The 25,196-nt window shown below is 46.4% G+C and overlaps 3 protein-coding genes across 4 annotated transcripts; all 3 read right to left on the bottom strand.

The window, feature by feature from the left end:
* Window positions 1-909: 909 nt before the first annotated feature.
* exoc3l2a (exocyst complex component 3-like 2a) lies at window positions 910-11,144 on the bottom strand. Its single transcript, XM_060057201.1, has 13 exons — window positions 11,019-11,144; window positions 8,795-9,385; window positions 7,600-7,817; window positions 6,116-6,869; window positions 5,877-5,991; window positions 5,676-5,786; window positions 5,471-5,571; window positions 5,049-5,159; window positions 4,666-4,801; window positions 4,451-4,573; window positions 4,202-4,357; window positions 2,968-3,089; window positions 910-2,079 (listed from the first exon to the last, which is right to left on the bottom strand). The coding sequence occupies exons 2-13, from the start codon at window positions 9,358-9,360 to the stop codon at window positions 1,743-1,745; spliced, it is 2,850 nt and encodes a 949-aa protein (XP_059913184.1). The 5' UTR covers window positions 9,361-9,385; window positions 11,019-11,144; the 3' UTR covers window positions 910-1,742.
* Window positions 11,145-12,065: 921 nt separating this feature from the next.
* On the bottom strand, window positions 12,066-16,903 carry ppp1r14aa (protein phosphatase 1, regulatory (inhibitor) subunit 14Aa). Of its 2 annotated transcripts, XM_060057200.1 has the most exons (5): window positions 16,813-16,903; window positions 16,447-16,683; window positions 14,924-15,004; window positions 14,670-14,702; window positions 12,066-13,047 (listed from the first exon to the last, which is right to left on the bottom strand). In XM_060057200.1, the coding sequence occupies exons 2-5, from the start codon at window positions 16,657-16,659 to the stop codon at window positions 12,871-12,873; spliced, it is 504 nt and encodes a 167-aa protein (XP_059913183.1). In that variant the 5' UTR covers window positions 16,660-16,683; window positions 16,813-16,903; the 3' UTR covers window positions 12,066-12,870. The 2 variants fall into 2 exon arrangements, with proteins under 2 accessions (XP_059913183.1, XP_059913182.1); XM_060057199.1 differs by lacking the exon at window positions 16,813-16,903 and having other exon boundaries at window positions 16,447-16,806.
* A 516-nt stretch (window positions 16,904-17,419) lies between these two features.
* Window positions 17,420-22,626, bottom strand: dlb (deltaB). Its single transcript, XM_060057198.1, has 7 exons — window positions 22,360-22,626; window positions 22,011-22,250; window positions 21,833-21,890; window positions 21,464-21,721; window positions 20,048-20,409; window positions 19,689-19,905; window positions 17,420-19,125 (listed from the first exon to the last, which is right to left on the bottom strand). Exons 1-7 carry the CDS (start codon window positions 22,405-22,407, stop codon window positions 18,359-18,361), a joined length of 1,950 nt encoding a protein of 649 aa, XP_059913181.1. The 5' UTR covers window positions 22,408-22,626; the 3' UTR covers window positions 17,420-18,358.
* Window positions 22,627-25,196: the final 2,570 nt, after the last annotated feature.

The raw sequence follows: 25,196 nt of genomic DNA, 5'->3' as shown, positions 1-25,196 counted from the left end.
CAGTCTCTCTCTTTCTCACTCTCTCTCCCTCCAAAACTTGGTTTGCTTTCCTCTTTCTACCAGAACGCCCCTGAGCAAGGCTTGTAAGTTAACCCCTATTACGTGTTATCATAGACATCTGCAGGTATTTGTTCTTTTATCATCTGTTCTCTGGTCAAACGTAGGTCTACCTTTTCAGAGAGATAGGCTCAGTCTCGAGTCAATCTGGGCTGTGTTAGCATACATCCCCCCTGCTGAGGCTAACAGGCTTTGTTTGGAATAGCCCACGAGCAAGTCAAACTTGAAAAAAAGCCCAGCCGTGGCTCGCACCGTCGCTCCGAGCGGCAGGGAGGAAGTTCCCTCCTAGTTCATGTCGTTAACTTGGCTCCAATAAAAGCATCCGTTTGCACCTCTCTGGACAACAGGAAGTCTTTGTTTATCGAAAAACATCCCCTTGGCAGACCCCAAGGGTGTGACCCCCGTTCTCTGCCCCTTCCATTACCCCCCCCACACACACACACACCTCCACCAACAGCTTCCCTCCCTAGCTGTACAGTTGCAGGTTGTCTCGGTGTAGCCATGTTTGGGCCCCGTTTTTCAATCCCAGCGTTCACCGCTTCACCGAAAAATACACGTAGGACAGAAGCCATGAAGTATGTGTTTCTATGTCTCGGCTTCTGCGTTACGGCGCCGCAGAGGGGCGTTTGTCAAAGTGCCCGCTGCCGCGTATTTTTACATAGCCTTTGACATTCCCTTCGTCCAAGTCACCTAAAGTAGGAAGGAACAGTACATTAGATGTACAATGAGGTGTTCTCAAAGCGTCCTGACGACGTCATGCTATAATTAGCACCTGGAGCTCTAGGTATCCATTCTAAACTCAAAGAAACGGTTAAGGCAGTCATACACAATAAGTGAGAAAAACTTACAAAATTGATTATGGTGACCCAATCAATAGGTTTTTATTACATGTCCAGCAAAAGATCCATGTTATTCACAGTTGGGGTTCAAAACATATACCATACATACACACACACACACACGCACACACGTATGCATATATACGCACACACATGCGCATACACACACATCATTCTAACACACACACACGCACTGTCAAATATTTCTAAATTTCTATATATATATATATATATTCTTACATAGATAAGCGGTATATCAATTACTAAAGTGTGGCTTTCTGTGCAGTATTCATAGCAATAACAGAGCAACTAAGATGTTAGATGACCTGCCGTGTGAATACGTGTTACAACCAAATGTACTTCTACAGGACATTACCACATCGCAACTATGCAGGCAGGTGCTAGCAAGGTGGCCTAACATGGCATTCGCTTTGAGAAACTGCTTAAATGAATGTTAAATATGACTGGAATCTTGTCTTCCTTCTTTGTAAATGCGTACTTGAGTACTAGAGATGATCTGGATGAATTGCGGTATTCCTTCACACCTGCAGTCCTCTGAAGGTGATGAGACATTTGGTGTGAGAAAGCATGATGTACACTAAGAGAAGTACCTGAGCTCAAGTTTCTTCATTCAGCTTTCTAGGAACGGCTTTGCTTGCAATACTTTTGGCGTTGCCAAACGCCTTTACAAGGTGCTTGATACAAATCGTCACAAACATTCACAGTGTATGAATTTGTGATCGCTCTATCGTTTTTGTTTTTTTTTAATCTACAACCCGCTGCCCCCCCCCCCCCGGGAGAGACCCAAGCGTCAGACCCAACCCTCGCAGCCGTTCCCCCCCCTTCTTAGTCCTCTCTGTGCCCCCCGGCTGCGCCCTCGTCGCCTTGCCGCGACTGTTCGTGGCCGTGGTTGGCCGCCGTCTCGCCGCCGGCCTGCTGGCGGCGGGCGGACCCGTGCCGGCGCTCCGACAGCCAGTTGGCGACGCTCATGGCGAGGCGGAGGAGGCCCAGGCTGAGGCAGTGCACCTCGGAGGGGATGGGAATGTCGGAGAAAACGGCGTGATCCCGGCACGTCAGCGCCGCCGCGCTGCACTCAAAGTCCTTCACCACGTTGAGGATCTCCTGGCGCTCGGCCTGCCGCATCATGCCCCGCACGTTCAGCAGTGTGGACACGTGCCTCTTCCTGTCGGCGGTGGGGGGAGGGATACAAAAGACTGGGATGAGAAGGGGTGCGCGTTGGAACTTTTCCCATGGCCAACCGGAGTGCCTGATGTGTACAAGGTTCGGAGTTCCTTGTCGTCATCAATCGCTCTGTCAATCACTCTCATCTTACACTCATCCTCATCCTCCATGTATCCTTATCTGTGTACGGATGCTAAGAGTGTACATACGAGGGAGGCTATCCTATCAGACACCTTCATCACTGAGTACAGGCCAGGATGGCAGCCCCAGCAAACAGAAGTGAAAACATTTTCTGAATTCCTTATTTATTGCTCTTATCATCCATCCCCTCCCCCCCCCCCCCCCCCCCCCTCACTACCCCAGCCCCCGCTTGGATTCCAAGCCGTGGCACCAGACTGTCTCCCCTGGGGGTGGCAGGAATAGGAACTCCCCTGCACTTCCTGTCTGCTGCACCATGGGTCATGCGTCACACCCGGCGGTGAATTGCCAAAACTGTCACCTGAGCTTCAAGCAGTAACACAAACAGCCTCTGGAGAGGGGGGAGAGGAGGGGAGAGGGGGCTGGGACTCCCCTTGAGGGCCTCTCCAGTCTCTTCCATTCTCAAAACAGACCCTTGTCGGTCGCCCGAAATAGCCAGGTTAATGTAGTTATGTTTCCGCGAGTCTTTTCCTTGTTTTGATCCATTGTGTCAACAAAAAGACCATACATTCTCATTCGATTTCCCCGCCTTAGGCAGAGGGCCAAAAGCAGCCCTGTGATTGTGCGGCTCTACACACGACATGGCGGCCCCTGGCGAAGACAGTGGAATCTTTTTATGGGAAGAGTGACACCTGAGTCATTAGCGGGGGGAAGTGGTTTTTTGAGTGATGATAAATTGCTCAGGCCTTACCGTATATCTGGAAACTCTTTCACCAGAACGGCAACTTCCATCTGAATAGAGGGGGTGTCTTCCAGGAGAATGATGTCAGCCAGATGGCAGATGAGACTGTCCAACCATGATGAGCCCGACTCCTAAGACGAGAGAGAGCTTTAAAACTTGATCTAAAACTTCAATGGTACCTATCAAAATGTATGACAGTACCATACCAAAAATAGAACAGTAGGATGACTATTGTATTTCATGGGGAATTCTAAACCTAACGTTTTTGTTGTTTTGATCAATATGGAGCTCACAGAATGACCAACTATGTATGTGTTATTTTGGACTACAACGGATTGCAGGGCAAAGATAATTTCCCTCCCGTGAAGAGCGTGCACGTGTTTTTTTCCACGTATTTTTTCCTCAAAGTGCCGAGCTTGTCGGAATCCTTTGGCCTGCATTCACTAAAAATATCTGTGTTGTTGTTTTTGAGGCTGCCATTAAAAACGCATCCCCTGCGTTTGCACTGAAACGTTGTCCTGCTCTTGGGCAAAAGGGGCCCCCAAGGCCATCCGAGAGCCACATCAAAGCCAGCCAGCTGACGGGAACAGGAAGTTCCTTCTGAGCACAGAGGCTTCCTGTTGTCAGCCGGTAGGTGACGGACACTTGTTTGAACTCGCACACACATAGGGGGCAAATGCCATGCTGGCAGGCCCTGCTCCTCTGAACCTTTTTTCCCTTCCACGGCTGGGACTAATGTCATGCCACTTCATCTATCTTCATCTCACTGATGGCAGCCATTTTTCTGCACGCTGTCCTGTATCAACACTGTCTGAGTTATTTGTGACCTGGAAAACCCAAGGGTCGGGCTGCATCCAGAGTCCCCGGCCGCTGCCTTCCAGGCCACTTCTGGTCTGCACTGTTAGCATTAAGCTTCACTGGAATATTTTGTACAGGATATTCATTTCCTGAAAAGGCATGCCCAGTTCCAAACTCTGAGGTCCTTGGCCTCTCTATTGGCTCAATTAAAAATGACTTGTAGGACCTTTTGGGCTGACTAAAAATGGAATGGAAAAAAATATGGAATGGTAAAAAGAAGTGCTTAGTTGGTGGGAAATGGAGAGAAGCATCTAGTCCATTCGCCAAAACCATTGTTTAAAAATGTATCCATTTTCCTTATTCAGGTTAGCATTGGTATAACTGAGAGACATTTACGTGGTCATTTGGCAAAACAATCTTGAATCTTGAGACCCGTGCTGCTTACCAGATCCTTGAATAGTCCCTTGAGCTGTTTGGCCTCATCCTGAAGCCGGAAAGCCATCCTCTTCCTCATCTTGGAGGAAGTGCAGATGACCCTTCCCCGCAGTATGGCTCGGACATACTCTACTAGGACTCTTCTGTGCACCTCGCCCACAAGGATCTGTCATGGAAATAATGAATTATCAAACCATGCAAAGCCCAACCACTGAAGCCGTGTGATGGAACTGTGATCCAGATCAAACTTTAGTTGTACCTGGTACGGTGGTGGGTCCATCCTTCGGAACTTCTTAAAGTTCTGCTTGATACTTGCTTCAATTGCCTCAAAGGCCACAGTGTTGTTCAGCCATTTCCTCTTCACCAGCTTGTCAAAGAAAGGCTGGAAAGACAAAGAAAAAGCCACACATAAAGCCACAATTGATCAAGAATCAAGACGTGTTACCGGTTTCAGACATTGTGCACATTTCTCACCCTAATGTGCTCAAACAGTCTGTCGGTTAGAACTCGCACCGATTGGTTGACAATCCTGTCCAGGGACGTGTTAGCTCTCTGTGCTATCTCCTCACTTCCCTGTGGGTCACACTGCCTGCAGCGTTGCACAAAGGTCCTAGAGGGGCACGCAGGATACAGATGTTATGTTTTCACCAAAAGTGCTTACAGTGATCACAGAGACCGATCTTAAAGAAACAGCTCTGCGCTAGGTGTCCTTCTCAAAGACACTTACAGGTAGGCTCATTGGAAATCCATATCGAACAAAGGACATTTCATGGGGCCCTGTGCGTTTTTGTCCCACCAATTTTGATGATGTTCAATAGAATGATATTTCCCACTCTCACAGTTTATTGCCAATTTACCTGAGCGGAGGGCAGCAGTTGACCAGAGCTATTGTTCTGGAAACATATCCGTCTCCTCTATCTCCAAACTCGGCCTGGGTCTCATGGAACATCTCCACCTTTCTCTGAAAACTGGACGCGTGGAAGTTTTGATGAGTTCACCTAGCTTATACCAATTGCATACATCTCAACAAGGATAGTTATGGTCTACATTGAGATATATAAAGCAACGGTAACGGGCTTACACTGCCAACTAGACAATCGCTGTTTTTGGTGATCAAAGTCAAAATATCATATTGTCACATGTTTCGTTTAACATGGTAATTATGGATATTTGAAATTCATCAAGAGTCACCTACTTAAAAAAACACCTGATTGAAAAAGCAAAAGCAATTTTGTATAAGCTAGTCAAACTTAAAGTGTTGAGAAAAGCCAGTACTCACCTATAGAGGAAATCTGCGAGTCCTATGAGGCAGCAACGTGCCACTCTGGAGCCCAAAAACTGGCTGACAGTTGTGGATCTGTCCAGGTCAACCTTAAGTCTCTGAACCAGAGAAATAGGCAGACATTAAGCTTTTTAATTGAAAACTTACAGTTGAAAACTGACCTGTTCCCAAAGCACATTTTGTGAGTAACACAATGCTGTACCTGGATGACAGAACGTGCCAAATTGGACTGAAACTCCTCTATGTGCAGAGTCTGGGCCCATCGCCGCTCCTCTTCATCCAGAACCTGGATCAGTTCTCTCTCAACTTTATCCTGAAAGTCATAAATACGTTATATTATGAAGGTATTTCCTACTTTACAAAAAGTAATAAAAATCAAACAATCAAAATGCATTTTTTTTACCTTGACAATATTGAGGCAGTTTTGTTCCAGCCGGTCCACTGTGTCCTGGGGCAAAATCGGCTCCAGATGGGAATAATTGATATGTGTGGAAACGCCAATATTGCCTAGGACATCCCTGGTGAAAAACATACATCAAACATAAATACCTGCATCCTTTACGTGTTCCTACATTGTGTATCTTTGGCTACTCAATGGGTGTTAAAAAGTTCAAATTGAACAATACAAAGTGTGGGACGTACCTGTTGTAAATATTGTAGAACCAGTCCAACAATGAGTACACGTCTGTGACCTGCAGCGGGCCGCCTGTGATGGTCCGCAGCCGCTTGGCCACGGCCCTGTGGTAGCTCTCCACGTACACCTGGAACGCGGAGAACTCCTCGGGGTAGATGGACACGGCGTTCCTCCTGGCGGCGTCCAGGTCGTCCACCATGCGACTCCTCAGGCTCTCCAGGTAGAGAGCGAGCTGGCCCGCCTTGGTGTCCATCTGGCTGGGCAGGCTCCAGTCGGTGGCCTCTGCCACCGCCTGCCTCCACTTCTGCTTCAACCTCCGCGGCCGGTGGCTGGGCTGGCCCGGGTTCTGGGGACAGCCCTCTCGCGGAGGCTTGTCCTCTTTCAAGGCCCAGGAGGCGTCGGCGTGCTCCTCCTGCTGGATCACCAGCACCACGAGGCACAGGTTGGGCCCCGCACTGGGCTGGCGGAGAGACTCGCGCACTATGTCCCACATCTCCCTCTGCAGCGCCTCGTAGAGGAGCTCCACATCCTTGGCTTTGCGCCGGCCTGAGTCCAGCGTGGCGTTGGAGCTGAGCAGGTCATCCTGGAGGGAAGGCGTCGAGGAGCCTATGCTGGAAGGGGTACTGGGGAAGCTCGGCGTGAGGGCAGGATTCGATGCGTTGGGCAATAAAGAGAGCAGCTCACACTCTCGCTCCAGCTCCTGGATGTGTGTGTCGGCCTGGAGGAGGTCCCGGTTGTTCACCAACTGTAGGATCTCCAGTACTGTATGGGGAGAAGAGAGAGTCAGGATCCTTTCTCAAAGAAAACCCCAAAAATATGGAAGAGCAAGCAAGAGGGCAAGTTTAACAATTTGTTGCTCTGTGACCTTGTTTCTAACCATGGCCAGGGTCCTGGTAGAGCTATGAACAGCAGCTTGGGTCAATGTAGCTAGGGAAGATGGGACCTGCGGTGGGAGGAAGTGAAGTGGTTTCTTGACCCCACTGTCGGTTGATGATTCAACCCAGCGGACAACCTTGTAAACTCATCGCAGAGCGCTCTAGGATTGAGAGGAAATCCAACTGGACATAGCCAGGAAATTCAACGTTCTCTCTAAGTACAGTTTAACAGAACTAGCTCCAATGTGTTAATCTTGCAAGGCAAGATCATCAGGCGAGAATCCATTTAACCAGGCTTCAAGTTATGCGCATGTGGCCTAACCACAGTGCATCGGACCAATCAGCATATGAGGAACTACATGTGATCGACGTGCTAGACGGCGATACACAGAGGATTCATCCAATCAGCTGGCAAGTATTTTCTTGGGATTGCCCCTTGCTTGCCACTTTCCAAACACTTTCCAAGGATGACTTCCCAGATGGTTCGGTGTATCAAACCATCTTGCGCCTCGAGTTACCAATGTGTTTGGCCATTTAAGAATTGCCATGGCAAGCAAATACCCAACATCACAGCCATTTCTCACACACTTTGAGGTGTCCAATGTGCGGATTCTTACCTGAGAGCGGCTCCCTTGGTTTGACGACCGGCTCCTCCTCTTCCTCCTCCTCCTCGGTCTCCAGGGAGCCCCGGTCAGACATGGATTCCCGCTTCAGCTTACCCAGGCTGACCATCCTGAGGAAGGAGGGTCGCCGGCGAGCCTCTGCCTCATGATCCGTGCTCAGATCCCCACAGGGCAGGCTCTCCCTGCGCATCTCCCTCCGCCTGCCTGTGAAACTGATCACCAGAAGGCCTCCATTAACAACCCTCCCACCAAATGGTTCAACTACACTGGTGCAACTGGTGTCCTATCGTAATACCAGTAAATATTGGTGTCTGACTTGAAAGGTCTGAGCACATTTCCCTCAATAAGCTCAGTCACTGTGTGTGTGTGTGTGTATGTGTGAGTGTGTGTGTGTGTGTGTGTGTGTGTGTGTGTGTGTGTGTGTGTGTGTGTGTGTGTGTGTGTGTGTGTGTGTGTGTGTGTGTGTGTGTGTGTGTGTGTGTGTGTGTGTGTGCGCGTGCGTGTTAAAGTATAGTAGAGCATCACCCAGAAATGGAATGCTACATATTTGCACATGTACAAAACTTTCCTGCCGTTGGGAATGAGGACAATGTCTCGGCTAAAAATAGCTCCATTCACGGAGCGGCGCAAGTTCACAAAATAGACCTGACAAACAAGAGCAGTTCCTGAGATCAACAGGTTTGTGACCGGGTCATTAAGTAACTCTAAAGGTAGTAGAGGACTATATGGTGGTATGAGTGAATCTGTTACTTGACCCTGACAATCGTTTATTTTCTGAAACCTTCTGGAACCACTCATCTGGGATCAACTGTCTTATTTCTGTTGATACTATTTAAGCACTGTTTGTTATTCTCCAGGGAACCTCTAGCATCTGGAAACACTATGAGAGCTAGAAAATAATGTTCCCCCTCTGGATTTGTTTTTCAAATGGTTTTTAGTGAATTTACAAAGTTCTTATCTTGAGAAAATAATTGAGCGCAGTTGGTTCAGCTTCAAGACGCAACTACCCATTGCATCACCGGTTGATACACCTTAGAGAGGATGATGAATTGTTGATCTGTAGACTATTTGTATCTTAATTCATAAAGTTATTAATAGCAGATCCACTTATTCAATGCTATTCATGCTATCATGTCACAAGCAAGGTCAAAACCCCTCTATTGGCGCCTCTGCAACTTCCTCTGCTCACCGGAGAAGTGTCATGATTTCCTCTGAGCTTCTGCGTAGTCCTTTCCTTTTCTCCTTCTCTGGCGTGGGTGTGGTGGCGCCCGCAGGGCTGCGCTGGGCTGTGCCCCCGCCGCCCCAAACGCTGCGGCCGGAGATGCGTAGCCCCTTGCCCAGCTTCCCCAGGGTCTTGAGGGGCGACACGCCGCAGATCCGCTCCAGCGTCCCGCGCAGGGGTCTGCCCTTGGGGTTCCCCGCCCCGTGTCTCTCCGCGTTCACCTCGTTCTCCTCCACCTCGCCGTCCCGTGATGTCCGATGCTGCTGCTGCTGCTGCTGCTGCTGCTGCTGGCGGTATCCCCTGACCTCGGCCATAATGAGGCCCGGGTCGTCCCCGTCGTTCCTCTGGTCCTCCAGAAGGTCCACCTCGTGGAAGGGGTTGAGGTCCTTCATCTCCTGGAGGTCCTGGAGGTGGTTCAGGTCATTCAGGTCCTTGAGGTCCAGGTCCAGTCGGGGCAGGATCAGCTCCCCGTTGCTCCTGGGGAACTCGTGGCAACTCTTGGATCTGCCCGGGAGCTTCTTTAGGATGGGCATGTCACACTTTTTTGGTTTCAACAAACTGAAAAGAAAACATTATTGTGACGGAATTAGCACCTCAGTTTTTACTTCATATGACAAAAAACTACTTATGACTACATATGACATTAAATACATTTGAAAAACTTTCTATGATTAAGTCCAAGCTCCAAATAAATTCATTTTCACAACATCCTTTCAGGTCGGTTTCATAACACTGCTTGCCAAATACTCAGGAAATACAAATTCTAAATATTATTGAATTTAGAGAATGGCTGTGTATTTTCCTTGACAAAATACACGTGTTGGACAAACTCATATTAACAATATCTTTTGATGCCAAATAAACTTGTTTGACTGGCTTTAAATGTAGTACACTTGAGTGACAGGAGAATAAATATTTTTTATATTTTGGATTATATTCGGACAAATAATAAAACAATAGGTCAATGCTTTTCAATAATAATATGGCACACCTTTAGACAACCTTTGAAAACGTATTTATTAAATTAATTGATGAAGATATGTGTGTTATTGAATATTATCTAAATTGTCACCAGATTTCTAAATCTTTTCTTTTACTTCACTGTGACACCGTGACCATTGTATTCCAAGATTTTCTGCTTGAACAGGAAGTTCTGGCTTTCGACGATTATAAAGTAATTATGGAGGAGGATATCAATTCAGATGGAAAAATACTTGATTAATATTACAGCTGCAAATTAATAACAATACACCTGTATAATGATTGGAGAAAAATGTCAACTCAAATTAATAAACTGGAATCTCGGTATTTTTAAATCTACATATATATTTCTTTTTTTATAAATTATTTTATTATTTTTATGCAACGTCAAATTCCTTTTTTGTGGAAATTAATTGTATTATTATTATTATTATTATTATTGTTGTATTATATAGCACAGACATAAGTGCTAAGAGGTGCATATTGTGGGTAAAGACCATTATATCTCTTTTAAAAAGTATGCATTTTTGCACTATAGAAACTGTCTTCTTTAATAATCCAATAGAGTAACGATGTATATTTAAGTAACCAAAACAATGTTAAAGAAAAAAACGTGCACTCATCTCAGCCAAACATGTTGTTTTACCTATCAGATATATCAAGAAGGCGTCCATTCATCTCAATGTTCTCCGTATCCCCAGACTTTTGTTTAGACACTTTGTATTATAACCAGTATTATGAAATATCTCCATGCATACCAAACACAGGTTAAAGCTTCATCACTTACTATGGCTTTTTAGCTGAACTTGTGCTACAAAAGTAGTATTGTTATAGCTGCTTTATGGCTTCAAATTTGAAATGGCCATCTAATAAACTCACAATAAGACATAAAGTTATCATATCTATCCATAATCATAAGCTTTCACACATCGAAGAGGGGATAAGGGGAACGTCTTTGGCGCGTTGAAAATAACAACCATGACGTAAGAAAAACATATATCGGCAATAACTACACAGAACACGTCCGCATCATCTGATCATTGAAGATCATGGCAAGCCTTGTATCTCTAAGAAGAAACAAATCTACACCTCGACTCAGTCCCAACCCCAGCCGTCACTACAGGATTCCCCGGACTCCCATGACCACAGTGAAGCATTCAATATGAAGGAGAAGACTCTGTAGGCCTAGGTCCTGCTGGATGCTGCTTACCTAGTGTGACGGTCGTGCAGAGCTTCAGTGCAATCTCATCCTGGAGAGAGCTGCATGTATAAGCCTCCACTGGGTCTCCACTGTGTGTGCGTGTGTGTATTGTTTGAGAGACTAAAAAAAAGTGTGCAAGTGTGGCCGTAAGTAGACTCGGTGGCCGATGAGAGAGAGAGAGAGAGAGAGAGAGAGAGAGAGAGAGAGAGAGAGAGAGAGAGAGAGAGAGAGAGAGAGAGAGAGAGACGGCCTCTATTGTGGTGGAGGGTGATGGTTTTTCCTCAGGAAATGCCCGTCCCCTGTTCCTTCACCCCCCCCCCCCCCCCCCATCCCATCCCATCTCTGACCCACCCCCACCTCCTCTTATCCCGCCCCATAGACTGCTCTAACCATTGAGTGTGAAGGTGACAACTGCATGGCAACTGAGGATGAAGTTGAAGGATGAGATTACAGTTTGCATTTCCCGATCGCCTGTCATTTATTCTGCGTACATTGGTGCGCTTGTGCGTGTGTGTGTGTGTGTGTGTGTGTGTGTGTGTGTGTGTGTGTGTGTGTGTGTGTGTGTGTGTGTGTGTGTGTGTGTGTGTGTGTGTGTGTGTGTGTGTGTGTGTGTGTGTGTGTGTGTGTGTGTGTTGACTAGCTTCCTCATGTTGGGGACAAGTTGTCCGGGGGTCTTTAATGTAATCCATTTTATCACCAAAATCTATATATTTAGTCGTGTCTTTTTAACTCCTTTTCATCAGCTTTAATCTTTTTTTATTTATAGATATTATTTGTATTTGTTTCTGAATTATTTTAACTGAATACAGCAGATGTGTTAATACGCCATAATTGTTTGCTACAGAGACAGTGCTTTCCTGAATCTCAAGTCTGCGAGCGTTTCTCCAACACAGTTCCAATTGCCCTGTCAACATGCGCCCTCTAGTGTATAATCCAGGGAATAGCAGGAGCCAACAAGTAAGACGGCATTCCTTTTATTCAGCTCTTTTGACTGAGGCATATTCCTCTAATTCCCCGGGGTTGATTTAATTGTGGTATGGACAACAGCAGCCAGTAAAAGGGGTTTCCATATTTTATTATTGCTAGAAGGATGTACGCGTACAACACACCTCTTGGACGGTTGGTCAATGAGTGAATGAGGTTCCAATAAAAAGGTTATTCAAACAGTGCAACATTCGTTCATATTCCGGTAATTGACCAGAACTCGTTTAAGTTTGTCAAACAAGCTATCATATATCCCAAGGGTTTATAAGCTTAACATAAGACACATGAATGCTGTTCTACTTCAATGTCGTTAATGGTGCTTCTGCTGTCACATTTGTCTATGTTCCTTGAGTGTTAAGTTACATTATTGCATTCCAAAGACTTTTATAGTTTAGTTCAGCTTTAACAAGGTTAAGGTTGTCTGGGCAATGTGTAAGATATAGAACAGAACATGTCAGTAGAATATGTTGCAAATATTCGTTTTTTTTCATTTTACTATATTGCTTGTTTTTTATATGGACATTCACAACTACAAGTTCACAAGCCAAGAGTTATAGCCATGATAACAATAATGTAATAACATAGGATAGAATAATGTTGTTTATTCGCCTATGATGTTCAATCTAAGTGGTAACATTAACAACAACTGAGTAATCTGAAAAAGGCATAAACATTTATGGCAAACTGAACTGGGGTGTTGCCTTACCTTCTAAACAGATAGACCAGCATAATCTCACACAGTGCTCCTTCAGTCGTGGATTTCCTTGACCTTCTCCAAAAGGGTTAACAATCCTGATGGCTGCCCCACTCAGCCTAACATTATCGATTCACACGACAGCCACAGACGGCCACGTCAGTGTGGGCACGGCGTCCGAGTTCAGAGGGTCTGGTTGTGACTTCGGCTATGCTGGTTCTGCTGGTGCATGTTGCTGAAGTGATAGGGCTCGTGGCGGTAGTGGCTGTGGGAGATGACCGGGTGTTCGATGCCCTCGCTCTGAAGGTCGTTCTGCTTCTGGAGGCCCTCCAGCTTGCCCACCAACTCCTGGATGAAGTCCTGTGTCACATGCCCAGTCGGTTATCCAGAGTGTGAGAGAGTGAGAGTGAGAGAGAGAGAGCGAGAGAGAGAGAGAGAGAGAGAGAGAGAGAGAGAGAGAGAGAGAGAGAGAGAGAGAGAGAGAGAGAGAGAGAGAGAGAGAGAGAGAGAGAGAGAGAGAGAGAGAGAGAGAGAGAGAGAGAGAGAGAGAGAGAGAGAGAGAGAGAGAGAGGTGAGGTGAGGTTGGAAGGTAACCTTAATTATCAGCATGTTGCTAACCCAAAATGATTCATTCAGATGAATCTTAGATAACAGATGAAGAAACCTTTCTACTCCTTTTTTTGTTATCTCTTTGTTTGGTTTACTGAGTTATGATTGGAGTTAAATTCAATAATATGGGACCATATATTTTTGGCAATTTTAATCAATATTTAAGTGCCGTTTGAGATTCCCCAACCAGACATTTAGGATTGTAAGATGGCCACCGAAATCCAAAACAAGGGTTAAGTGTTTGTTTACCTTTTCCTCAATGAACCTTTCATAAAATAGCAAATGTGCCTTCTGTGATTGAAAAATTACAGCACAGAACAAAACTATTAGTATCCAAAACACTTGTAGGCCAACTGTAGATAGGAAATGAATAGTTGACCTACCATTTTCGGCTAATGTATCAACCAACACATGGAAAATACAAGACCCTACATGGCTAACAGGATTTGCAGGTCATTAAAAGTAGATGCCGAACATTTTCGAACTTTCAGTTTCCCTCAAATTACTACCGGTTAGTATACATAGTTCATACACAGAAAGAAGGCTAGAAGGCCTAAACAGGTAAGATTCCAAAGACACCCTTGAGTTTGTAAAAAAATAAAACAAAAACGTATCTTACTGCTTTGAACCGCATCAAGAAATCACAGCATTCTCCAACATAAACACCAAGCAGTGTAGAGCGTCTGCACTTCCTGTAGCGGCTGTTTGATTTGGGTAGATGCAAATCAATGCTGGTTTCTAAGACCTTGTTTGGACCTTTGTATTGACAGAAAGCACCACCTACTTGGTCTATCAAGCAACACCAAAATAAAATACTGTCATCCAATCTTCTTTTAACTGCTTGGGACTCTTTGTTAGTTGCAGACCTTTTGCTTATTGCATTTGCGTACATTAACCTGAAGAGACACGTCGTATATGAACGGGACTGTTTACAGAAACCCACATTTTGTCGCTTTCAAATCATCAAGAGGACCCACCTCCCCAAGGACCTTGTCAGGCTTTCCACAACACCCAAAATCTGTTTTCACAATCTCTGGTCTCAATCTCAGCTGGCGGCGCTGTGTTTACTGAACTTGAACCACACAGCATGCAAGCTACCCACTTGGTTCAAAAGGGACGTATTGTTCTCGGGGTAAAGCTACAGAAAGAGACAGAGGGGGTGAACACAAACGGTGTCTGTCAAGACATTCAGACCGACCGTGGCAAGGGGTGTCCGGCACTGCTATTCTACACTTGAGTTTCGGTTCTGGATTATGTCATGTGTGCATAATGTATATAACATGTCAGAGGCAAAAAGACATACAAGGTAAACAACATGAAACATGCTTGCCCTTATGAATGGGGACCAGGTCTGTGCATGAGAGTGGACATACCTTGGTGTTGTTTGTGCAGTTCTGAAGTAGATCCTGTTTTGATGGAGAAATGTCAACCATTGAAACAAATACATTGATGTTTGCAGGGTAAACATGCACATTCTTATAAACCAAAACAAAATAGAATACAAATGATTTTCTTTAACATCTATATGACTATATTATGTATGATCCATTATCGATAATGATATGTATTATCTATTTCTTATAGGTTTATGTTTTGTTTTTTTTACATATCTCCTTGGTGACCTTACCTGCAACTTTTTTACTCTCTCTTCATCATTGGGCAATACTATCAGTTCATCAATGTTCACCTCCTCTGGCATGTCCACCTCCTTTTACAAGCCCACACAAACACACCGCACACACACACACACACACACACACACACACACACACACACACACACACACACACACACACACACACACACACACACACACACACACACACACAGACACACACACACACACACACACACACACACACACACACACATTATTCTCGTGAAAATGCAATTTGGCAACAGAGTCATAACATGACATGACTGTTATTAAACAACCGTCCAACCATTTCGTATATCGACTATCATTTCTCAGAGCTCAAGGCCGGCCGACACAGGGACAGAGACAATGTGGATGTTATAGTGTGCCACTGCTCACAGTGAACAAACAGCCTTTGTATCGACCCACTGGACTGGCACGCTAACCCCTGTCCATCACTCAACAGTTTGTTAGTGGGGTTAGACTGGTGTCCTGGTACAAGCAGTCTTCTTGCTATATAGCACCAGGAAACTATAGAACTAGGACACGTTATGGACATTTTAATAGGAGAACCCAACTGCAACATCACTAGATTTGTTTGCATTCGATGAGATGACTCTGTCTTTAGGTACAGGGCGAATAGTTCATTCAACTATTCACAGTAGAATAGAGTCTCCCACAGACCCATAATGGGGGCTCGATGGCAGTGATTTATATTGACGCACCAAACACCTGTTGCAACAAGAGTGCGCTGCCCTGGTGAAATGTCTTTTTTTCCACTGTGCTATGCAAATACCTGTTTTATAATGTAAAACAAATGCACCAATCCCTACTTGCTGCCCTAGCTTTGTTTTTCCTACAACCAAAAGCGGAATGTAGGACCAAAACCCGCCTGAATTTATGTCCCAAATCTCCATGATTTTCCCAACCACCCACATTGAGAAATTCAGCATTTCCTGTTTTGTGCCTCCTCAAGGGACATCAATAATTTTCTCTCCATCCCAGTTTCCTCATTCATGTTCTGGGCCCAAATACTACCCTTGTAAGGCAGTGAGGAACCCCGCCCTCCCTTTCCTGCGACACTGGACCTAGACTAGGTTTCCCCAAGTGATGCTTGGCCTTTTAAGGAGAACTGGACGGCTTTATCCATCATCTTCAAGCCGTGCTCCATGGCGATCAGGTGTCAATAAACAGTGCACGGGACATCATGGCTAATAGGGGTTGTTACTTCATCTCACACTCTGTTTGCCTAAACCTGGCCAGACGTATAAGCAAAGTCCAGAATGGTGTAGGCTACTGCCCAGATGTTCTGTAGTTGATCATTGCGCAATATACACACAGCTGTAAAGTTTTTTAAAGGCCCAATAGTCCGTATTACATTTCTCTCAAAGTTGTTACGTATAAGATAACGACATGAACCATAACAAGTAAAAGTCGAAGTCGTGATGACATATGTTGCAACTCTCAAATCGACAGTAGATACTATGTTGACGTTGTTAGTCGATAAAACTCACTTTGCCCAAGTATAGCTTGTCCATGGACTCGTCGATCCACTTCTCCACGTCCAGCCGCCTCTGCAGCTCCTTCCTGTTGTACTTCACCGTCACCCGAGCCTGTCTCTTCTGGAGGTGACCACTGCGGTCTGGAAAGTCATCCAAATCGGGTTCTGATGAATTCACTTTTTCATCTACTTCGGCCGCGGCACTTCCCACCAGGTCGCTAGCCATCTCTCGTCTGACTGGATCTCAGATCTGTGGAGGAAGGAAGCAGTGTGTGTTTGTGTGTGTGAGTGTTTGTGTTTGTGCGTGTGCGTGTGCGTGTGTTTGTGCGTACGGGCGTGTGTGAGTGAGCGTGATGAAAGAAGACGGCTGGTAGCTTACAATAGGCTAGGACTGACATCGCAAAAGTGGACCCGAGATGATGGGCGGCTCCTGTGATGACGCCTCGTTTAGTTAATGTGGCCGACAATTACAAATAGTAATTTAGTCACTAGGATGGAACATTTTTTTGTTTTTTTGCTATAGCGTAGGCTACAAATCATATTGTGAAACCCTTGAAGCAGTTTAATGAGGTTGGCTCTACACTAAGGAGAAGACCGCGTCAAATTGTCATTAGTCACCTTTGTTCTTAACGATGACACGACGAGACAACCACGTGAGTTCAAATAGTTAGTAGTTAATCTTAAAAAGTTAGCTCGCATCAGCCCAACAAAATCGCGATAGACTTATGGAGAGTTGGGCTGTTTACAAATCAAATGCTGTCCTTTCATTTGTATTTTGTGTAATCATTGTTTATAACAGATGTGTGTTCACTTCAGACCCTAACCCACGGTGCCATATGTATAGCTATTGAAGGGTTGGGTCCAGTATACATCCATATATTAATGGGTAGTGCAATGCCCTTTGTGATTCTTTATTATAGACGAAAAGTTTGAAGTACTCCTATGTTTGTATGTAAGGATAAAAACAACTCATTTGAGGCAGGGAATTTCTTGTTTTAAAAACATATTTTTATTCCATATTACAACCACATACAAAATGTAAAAATCAAGTATGAGTGAAAATGTTTGGGGAAACAAAACTTTGGCATGAACTTAAAATGGCACAACATAGTATAAAGACAATCAATACACCAACACATGTGAGAAATCCAATTAAGCTTTCATTATCCCTTTTAGTTTTAAATATCTTTGGGATATTAGATGCCAAGGTGGACAAATCAAACACTTGGCGTTATTGACCTCAAATAAATATCTCTTTACATCAGAACAAGGACTTACAAACATAAACGTTCAAATAAATAAATAATATAAATGATGGTGCTCACAAATGATAAGGTAAAAATGGGCAAAGGAAGATTGAAATGCAAAAAAACTATGTAATCATTTTAGGATTCTGTGTGACAAAAAACAATCAAATGACAAAGAAAAAATCAAGGATATATATCGACCCTCATAAAGACAACGTTTTTGGGTGGGTTTTCAAGGGATTACCAGAGTATTGCTTTTTGTGTATTTGGTATATGTGATAGATAGGTCCTAAGAAAATGTTATTATTATAAGTCTCTTTGGGTCATTTAAACTTGAAAGAGCTGTCCCCTAACCCTTATATACATCTCAAATAATCTTTTTCTTCATCATACAAGTTCATTATTAAAAAAGTCATTAAAAAAGTTTTTTTTCCGTCTTTTTTTCTCTATCTTTTTGTTTAAACGCTGTGATCTCCGGAACACACAGGCAGCCATGGCCGACTCAAAATATGTCCCCCCTCCTCCTCCAATCATTACTGAAGAGAGGAGAAAAGAAGTGCTATGGATTCCCCCCCCCCTAGAAAAAGATCTTCTCTTGCGTGACTCTCTCCCTCTCTTTCTCTCTCCCGCTCTCTCTCTCTTTCTCTCTCACTCACACCGTCCCAGCCCCGTCCCCGTTCACCTCATCCCCGGCCCGGAGCCCAGCGTGGCCTCGTCCCTCCACATGAAGTCCTGTCCGGGGGACAGCGAGTGGCGCTCCCCCCGGGCCGGGCCTCCCTCCGCGGGGTGGCTGGGTCTGTAGCCCGGCCGGCCATCGGCGGCGTGGAGCGCCAGGCTGAGCCTCGCCGTGCTGTTGCTGATCTTGAACAGGCCGTTGGGACCCAGGAAGGCCTCCCTCTCACCGCCGCCGCCGCACCCGCCGCTGACCACGCCGTTGACCGTCTCCAGGTCGTTGTACACCGCCTTGTCCCTCAGCTGCTTCCTCCCCCGCGACCGCCACCGCCGGCGCAGCACCACGATGCCCGCCACCAGGGCCACGGCCAGCGCCGCCAGGACGCACGAGGCGGTGACGGCGGCCGACGACGGCTGCTCCGTCTGCCGCAGCGCGGGCCGGAGCGCGGGCTGCAGGGTGAACTCGCAGCTGGGGCCCATGAAGCCCACGGGGCACTGGCACACGGGGCCCGTGAAGTGGGTGAAGCAGGTGCCCCCGTTCATGCAGGGGCGCACGCCGCACGCGTCCGAGCGCACGCTGCAGTTCTTGCCCGTGTAGCCCAGCGTGCACGAGCAGGTGTAGTCGTTCACGCCGTCCTGGCAGGTGCCGGCGTTCCCGGCGTTCTGGCACGGGACGGCGGCGCAGTCGTCGATGTTGACCTGGCAGTTGGCGCCGGTGAAGCCGGCCTGGCAGCGGCACAGCACGCTCTGGCCGAGGTCCAGACACTCGCCGCCTGGGGGGGGGGGGGGGGGGGAGAGACGCGTTTAACCTCCCGTAGGTTGATGACCGACACCTGCTGTGTTTGGCTGGAGAGTGTTGATGTAGTGTTGAGTGTTGACTCAAGTCTAGCTCTACCGCAGGCTCTCACTGATTACAATGTCCTAGAGGTTATTAGTAAGGCAATATAAAAAAAAACATTAACAGACCAGTACAAGACCAGCCCAATATATGTACTAAAGACAGCTGTTCACCTCCCTATCACCAGTAGGGGAGCCAGAAAACACCAAAATTCAAGGATTTATAAAATGTATTATGAATTATTAAACTATTATCACATTTCCCATCACCAATTTAAGAACGTTATTCTGCAACGATCAATATTGCTGCGTAAGCTTACCTCCCACATTTTTCCATTATTATCGTATAATACTTCTTATTAAATCATAAAGTATAACATGCGGCAATGAACCTGCTGTTCATCACTTATACCAGCAGAGGTCACCAGTGGTGCATCTCCCTTCCTCAGCGTCAACGTTTCAATAACAGTTACCAGCAATAGCCTTTGCAGCGACTTACCGTGAAGACATGGGTTGTTGCTGCAGCGGTCCAGTTTCTTCTCGCAGTTGGAGCCGGTGTAGCTGGGAGGGCAGCGGCACGTGTAACCCCCCGTCATCGTCTCGACGCAGGTGCCGCCGTTAAAGCAAGGACCGTCAGCGCAAGTCATCGCTATAATCTCGCAGTTCTTGCCGTAGAAGCCTTGGGGACACGTGCATGAATAGTCGTTCTCGAGGTCCTAGTGGACGACAGAAAGAGAGTACAGGGTTAGGGAAAAGAAAACGTGTTTACAGAACACTTTTTGTTGTTGTTTATTTTATCAGCACTGCTCCAGCTTTTGTATTTTGTGTTTATTCGACAAACAAATTCCGCCCGCTTACATTGCAGCTGCCTCCGTTCTTGCAGGGGTTGCTGTCGCACTCGTTGGTTTCCAGCTCGCAGTTGGTGCCTCCGTAACCTGGCCGGCAGGTGCACGTGTAGCTGCCCTGGCCCGTGTTGGTGCACGTGGCGCCATTGGCGCAGGGCTTGTGGTTGGTGCAGTAGTTGAGGTCCTGGTCGCAGAAGAGTCCCCCCCATCCCTCCTGGCAATTACACTGCCACGGCTGGCCACACGTCCCGTGCAGGCAGCCGGGGTAGCGCACGCACTCGGTGCAGGAGGGGCCCTGCCAGCCCATGCGACACTTGCAGCCCCCAGGGGCCTCGCAGTAGCCGTGCTTCTCGCTGCAGTCCGCCGAGCAGATGGCTGGATGGGGGAGGGAGGGGGGGGGGGGGGGGGTATTATTACAATGGCTACGCCCTCCTATACGTCTATCTTACAAACACACGCACAAAGCACCCCAGCCTGACCCCAACTCGGTTCCAGACTTCACTATTGGTTAGGCATTAAGAAAGGCAGCTGGTCGGCACAACGCCGCTCACAAATACCCCTCCCCCTTGCCCCAATCTAACCGCACGCACGCCTGCACACACGCACTCATGACAAAGCGCACACACACACACACACACACACACACACACACACACACACACACACACACACACACACACATGACAAAGCACACACACACACACGCAGAAACACACACGAACATATTTACGACAATTTCACTACCACACACCGATCATGATAATGCGAGTGTGCGTGCGCGCACGTATATTCTCTCCATCTCATTCCCCACAACACAGGGAGGCGCGCGCGGGCTCGCCCCCCCCTCACCCCCCCCCCCCTCTCGAACACACACACACACACACACACACACACACACACACACACACACACACACAAACACACACACATCGACAGACGCTTCCACACACACACTGGGCCACCTTGAAAAGCGTCCCCTAGGTCATTACTCTTTCTTCTATTGTTCCAGAGAGGGGACGGCAGATGGAGCCCTGGCTTCTCTGGAGGAGCAGCGACAACAAAAACCCGACAGGGGCTCCCCTATATGAGGGAACTAGGCTCCCCTATAGGCTCAGGCCAAAGTCAATGAGCTAAGACGTAAAGCACTTTCACTCAAACGTCCCAGACAACCAAAACACCTCAACAGACTCGTCAACCCCCCCCGCCCCCCCCCTCACACACACACACACACACACACACACACACACACACACACACACACACACACACACACACACACACACACACACACACACACACACACACACACACACACACACACACACACACACACACACACACACACACACATTTATTGTGAAGGGAAGTTTTTCAGACACCCTTTTTGGGTTCGGATCAAAACGTGGAGGAACCCGGTGGTTCAACTTACATTCAGAGCAGTAGTTTCCCTTCCAGCCCTCCAGACAGATGCGGCTCCCCTCCTCGTCGCAGGTGTAGTGGCCCAGCGTGTCGTCCCGTGGTCGGCAGTACTCGGCGCAGCCTTCTCCGAAGTAGTACTCGTCGCAGAACACGTGGTAGGAGTAGCGCAGCTCGCTCTGCTCCCCGAAGTGGACGTCCTGGGACCAGTCCTCCCCGATGGCCAGTCTTCTCCTGGTGGCCAGGCGGCTCACGAGGTTGTTCTGGTTGTCTGTCAAGTTAAATCACATTTTTAAATATTTGTTCTATGAATGACTAACCATGCGTATAAATGAAAGAAACAGTGACTTGTAAAAGGACGTTTGAAAAAATGAGGACCCACCTGTGTATTCCGTTTGGGATTCAGCGTTCCAGGCTTCAATGATGAGCGAAAATGTTCCCTGAAAAACGCGAGGAATAAACATTAAACAACGGGAACTGTCTCAACAAACTCAAACTTAAATCCATCTATTGTAAACGACATGCCCAAATGTGTGTAAAAATTATAAAAGTCAATTTACCGGCCACTTGAAATGAAAAGGCACCCGAATGGGGTCGCTGCTGGAGATGGAGGTGTGATCAGCGCGGATGACGTTGGTCTGTCCCGTCCCGAAAGTGCAAGGGGGCTCGGCGGAGATCACGTCCTCCGGGTGCTTCAGGCAGATGCGGAAGAATATGTGGCAGTCCCTGTGTCGCCTGCAGATGCGGTGCGCGGTGTGGAACGAGTGGATCTTCAGCTCAAACACGCCTGAGGACAACACCTGCAAATAATGATAAAAGTTGTGATCAGAGATGGTTGTGCTTCAGGATGTGGCGGGACAGTGTTTGTTTGTGTCCGAAACCAAACTATAGTAGGCTATGAATACTTACCACTTGTATTAAGGCCAAGGCCACGAAGTATCTTAGATGATTCGACATTTTTCCACCCCAAAAAAGTTTCGTTCACCGTTTATTGTTAAAACAGAAAAGCGTACATCCGACGGATCCGATTAGAAGCGCGAGTCAAACGAAGCGAAAACGGAAAAAAACGAATGCAGATGCATGTATACGGCGGAGGTCCCGGGACGCGTTCGTCTGAGGTATATCCCGGTGCGTGGTTCCCTTGTTTATAATCTGCTGCTGGATGACAATGGAGCCTTTTATATTGCTGATGCTGCGCGTCACGCGCGCTGAGGAGGGACCCCAGCAGCCCCAGGGACCTGCGTGGGGCCCGAGGGGCCATGGGGAGCCCGAGGGAGGGGGGTTGCGTAGAAGTGATAACATTTGGCAAAGCAAGGCTCACTTTAGCAAGATTTGAGATTTATTCAAATTCCAAATACCCCAAGTCCAAATGAGTGCGTGTTTCCCAGATAGGGAAAACAGGGAATCCTGTGCTGATAAACTATTAATGCTTTCAATGAAGAGGTATTTTACTAAAGAAACAGTGCCATTTTTAAACGAATTATACACAGTATAGCCTACAAGAGTTATATATGCCATAGTAATTCCTAAAATACCATAGGTTAACTAAACATTAGACCAAGTCAGTACGAACTGGCTATAACTACATTTAACTAGGCCTACCGTTTTTTAGGCCAATGATGGTGTTATTTGCCTTAAATAAGGATTATATAATTATAGATATATATTCTATATAACTATATACACTACACTAAAGGTATGCACACATTATACGTATATAAAATTGTATATACAGCAGTTATTATACTAAAGTAAATCTTTCACCCCTTATCTATTTCTAAAGTTTCTATACATTTGAAGGAAGTAGAGGATCAAAGTTTTTTCCGCCCTTCAATTCTTTGTGAAATACTCTAATTGCTCAGACGCGTGCGGGTTACAAAAGTGGGCAGGTTAGGGATTCGACCTTTTAATTGTTCACTTCGGATATTCTGGGCTCCTTTGTTGCGTTCACCAGGCCGGGGAGGATGGGGGATGATGATGGGGGATGGGGAGGGTCTCGGCGAAGATTGGCAGGGCGCAAAAGTTTGGAATATCATGTTGCCTTTGTGTTCGGAGCCCATGCGAACAGCTGTATGATAATGAACGGCACACGGTCCACCGTGTGCTGCTATTGTTGTCCCAAACCGTCTACCCCCAAACAGGCTTCACACCGAGAGCCTTCAGCAAAGCCATATCGATTTGGGCTAAATTATGTTCAGCTTTAATGCCCAGCACCTGTCACCAGCCACAATGTATTAAAATGTAGCCCCGATATTATAACACCATCTGGGGTTGGAAGTAAAAAAAACAACAACAACAACAGCATGGCGAGCACCGCCTCGCACACTTAAAATAGCCGAAAGCCACGTTTGGAACGTTATCTAGTGGAAAGCTGATTTTTATAAACTGAAAATTGAACTAATAATCACAGGGTTATTAAACACGCTTGCGCTAGTGGTTTATAGTCTAAACTGAAACCACGGTGATCTGTCTAAATGATTCGGGTGAATCGTTGGTTATCCTTGTAGTAGGCCTACCTGTAATAATAATAATTGGCCGGTTTGCTTAGCAAACATTCTTGTCAAAGCGTGGACGGTTTTATATTTGTGCGTCTGCTGCGAAGGCACGCGTTCGTTGTGTGGGTGTTTTTGGAAGAGGCGCGTGGGGGGTGGGGCCGGCGGCAGCAGGCCTTTGATATGCTAATGAGGGGACGCGTGCCTGGACTGAACATCCTTGGCACGCTCCACTCTTTTCCGAGCCCCACCAAAAAACAAAATATAAATCAGTTCAGCAAGAGAGCTGTGAAGCTGAAGAAGAAGAAGTTGAGGAGTTTCTTTGTTGTAGGCTGAAAAAGGAAATTTTAAGGAAATCGTTTGTTTCTCTTGTTAGGACAGTCCATTAAAGATGATTATAGTATGCACCTTCACAAACCAAAATGGCACATATTAGACATTTAGAAAGCCTACCGTTTAAGGGAAACCAATCAGTTATCTTTGTGATTTTGTAGGGTCTAACTCAGTTTGCGTTTTGATTCCATTACAAATTCTATTAACTTCACCTACTGGAAAAGTGAGTAAGTAATTGTGTCTGCAAACATATATTTGACAGATAGTAATATTTATTTTAACAAAGCTGATACAATTATGATAACAATGTGATAACAACAGAAAGGGTTCTTTGGAAACAAACAAAGCCAAGAAAAGCCAAGAAAAGCCCTCCAAACCCTGAAAGCAGAACCTTACACAGAAGTTGTTTTGAATTAAACGAATTTAAGTATATTTAAGTATATAAGATATCTTGTTGGATTTAGAAATCAATGGCATAAAATAATGACACTTACCAAGGAAAAAAAACATACACGAACACCAAGAATACACATATCTACGAATAATACAACTTGTTACGTAACATCAGCTGGCTTGAGATATGTTGTGGCTGATGGGGGGGGGGGGGGGGGGTTAGTCTACAGCCGGTATCGATGCCTATCAGGTGGCTATCGGCACAGATGAGGTGGCTATCGGCACAGATGAGGTGGCTATCTGGGGACCATTGTGTGTCCCCCAACCAGATGGACAGTACACCCTCGCTCCCCCGTGTCATCTGCATCCTACCCAGGGGACAGTGTGTGTAAGCGCACGTATGTGTGTGTTTGCATGTGTGTGTGTGTGTGCGTGTGAGTGTGCGTGTGACACAAACGCACTAAAGGGCATGAGAACCAAAGAAGAGCCATGTCATGCCCCGCACCTAACCAAGGAGCTCCTGCTTCC

This window comes from Gadus macrocephalus, chromosome 7 (genome assembly GCF_031168955.1).
Source record: "Gadus macrocephalus chromosome 7, ASM3116895v1".
NCBI classification, from domain to species: Eukaryota; Metazoa; Chordata; class Actinopteri; order Gadiformes; family Gadidae; genus Gadus; species Gadus macrocephalus.
Note: the sequence above shows the minus strand (reverse complement) of the source record. Positions and strands in the feature narration are given on the sequence as shown.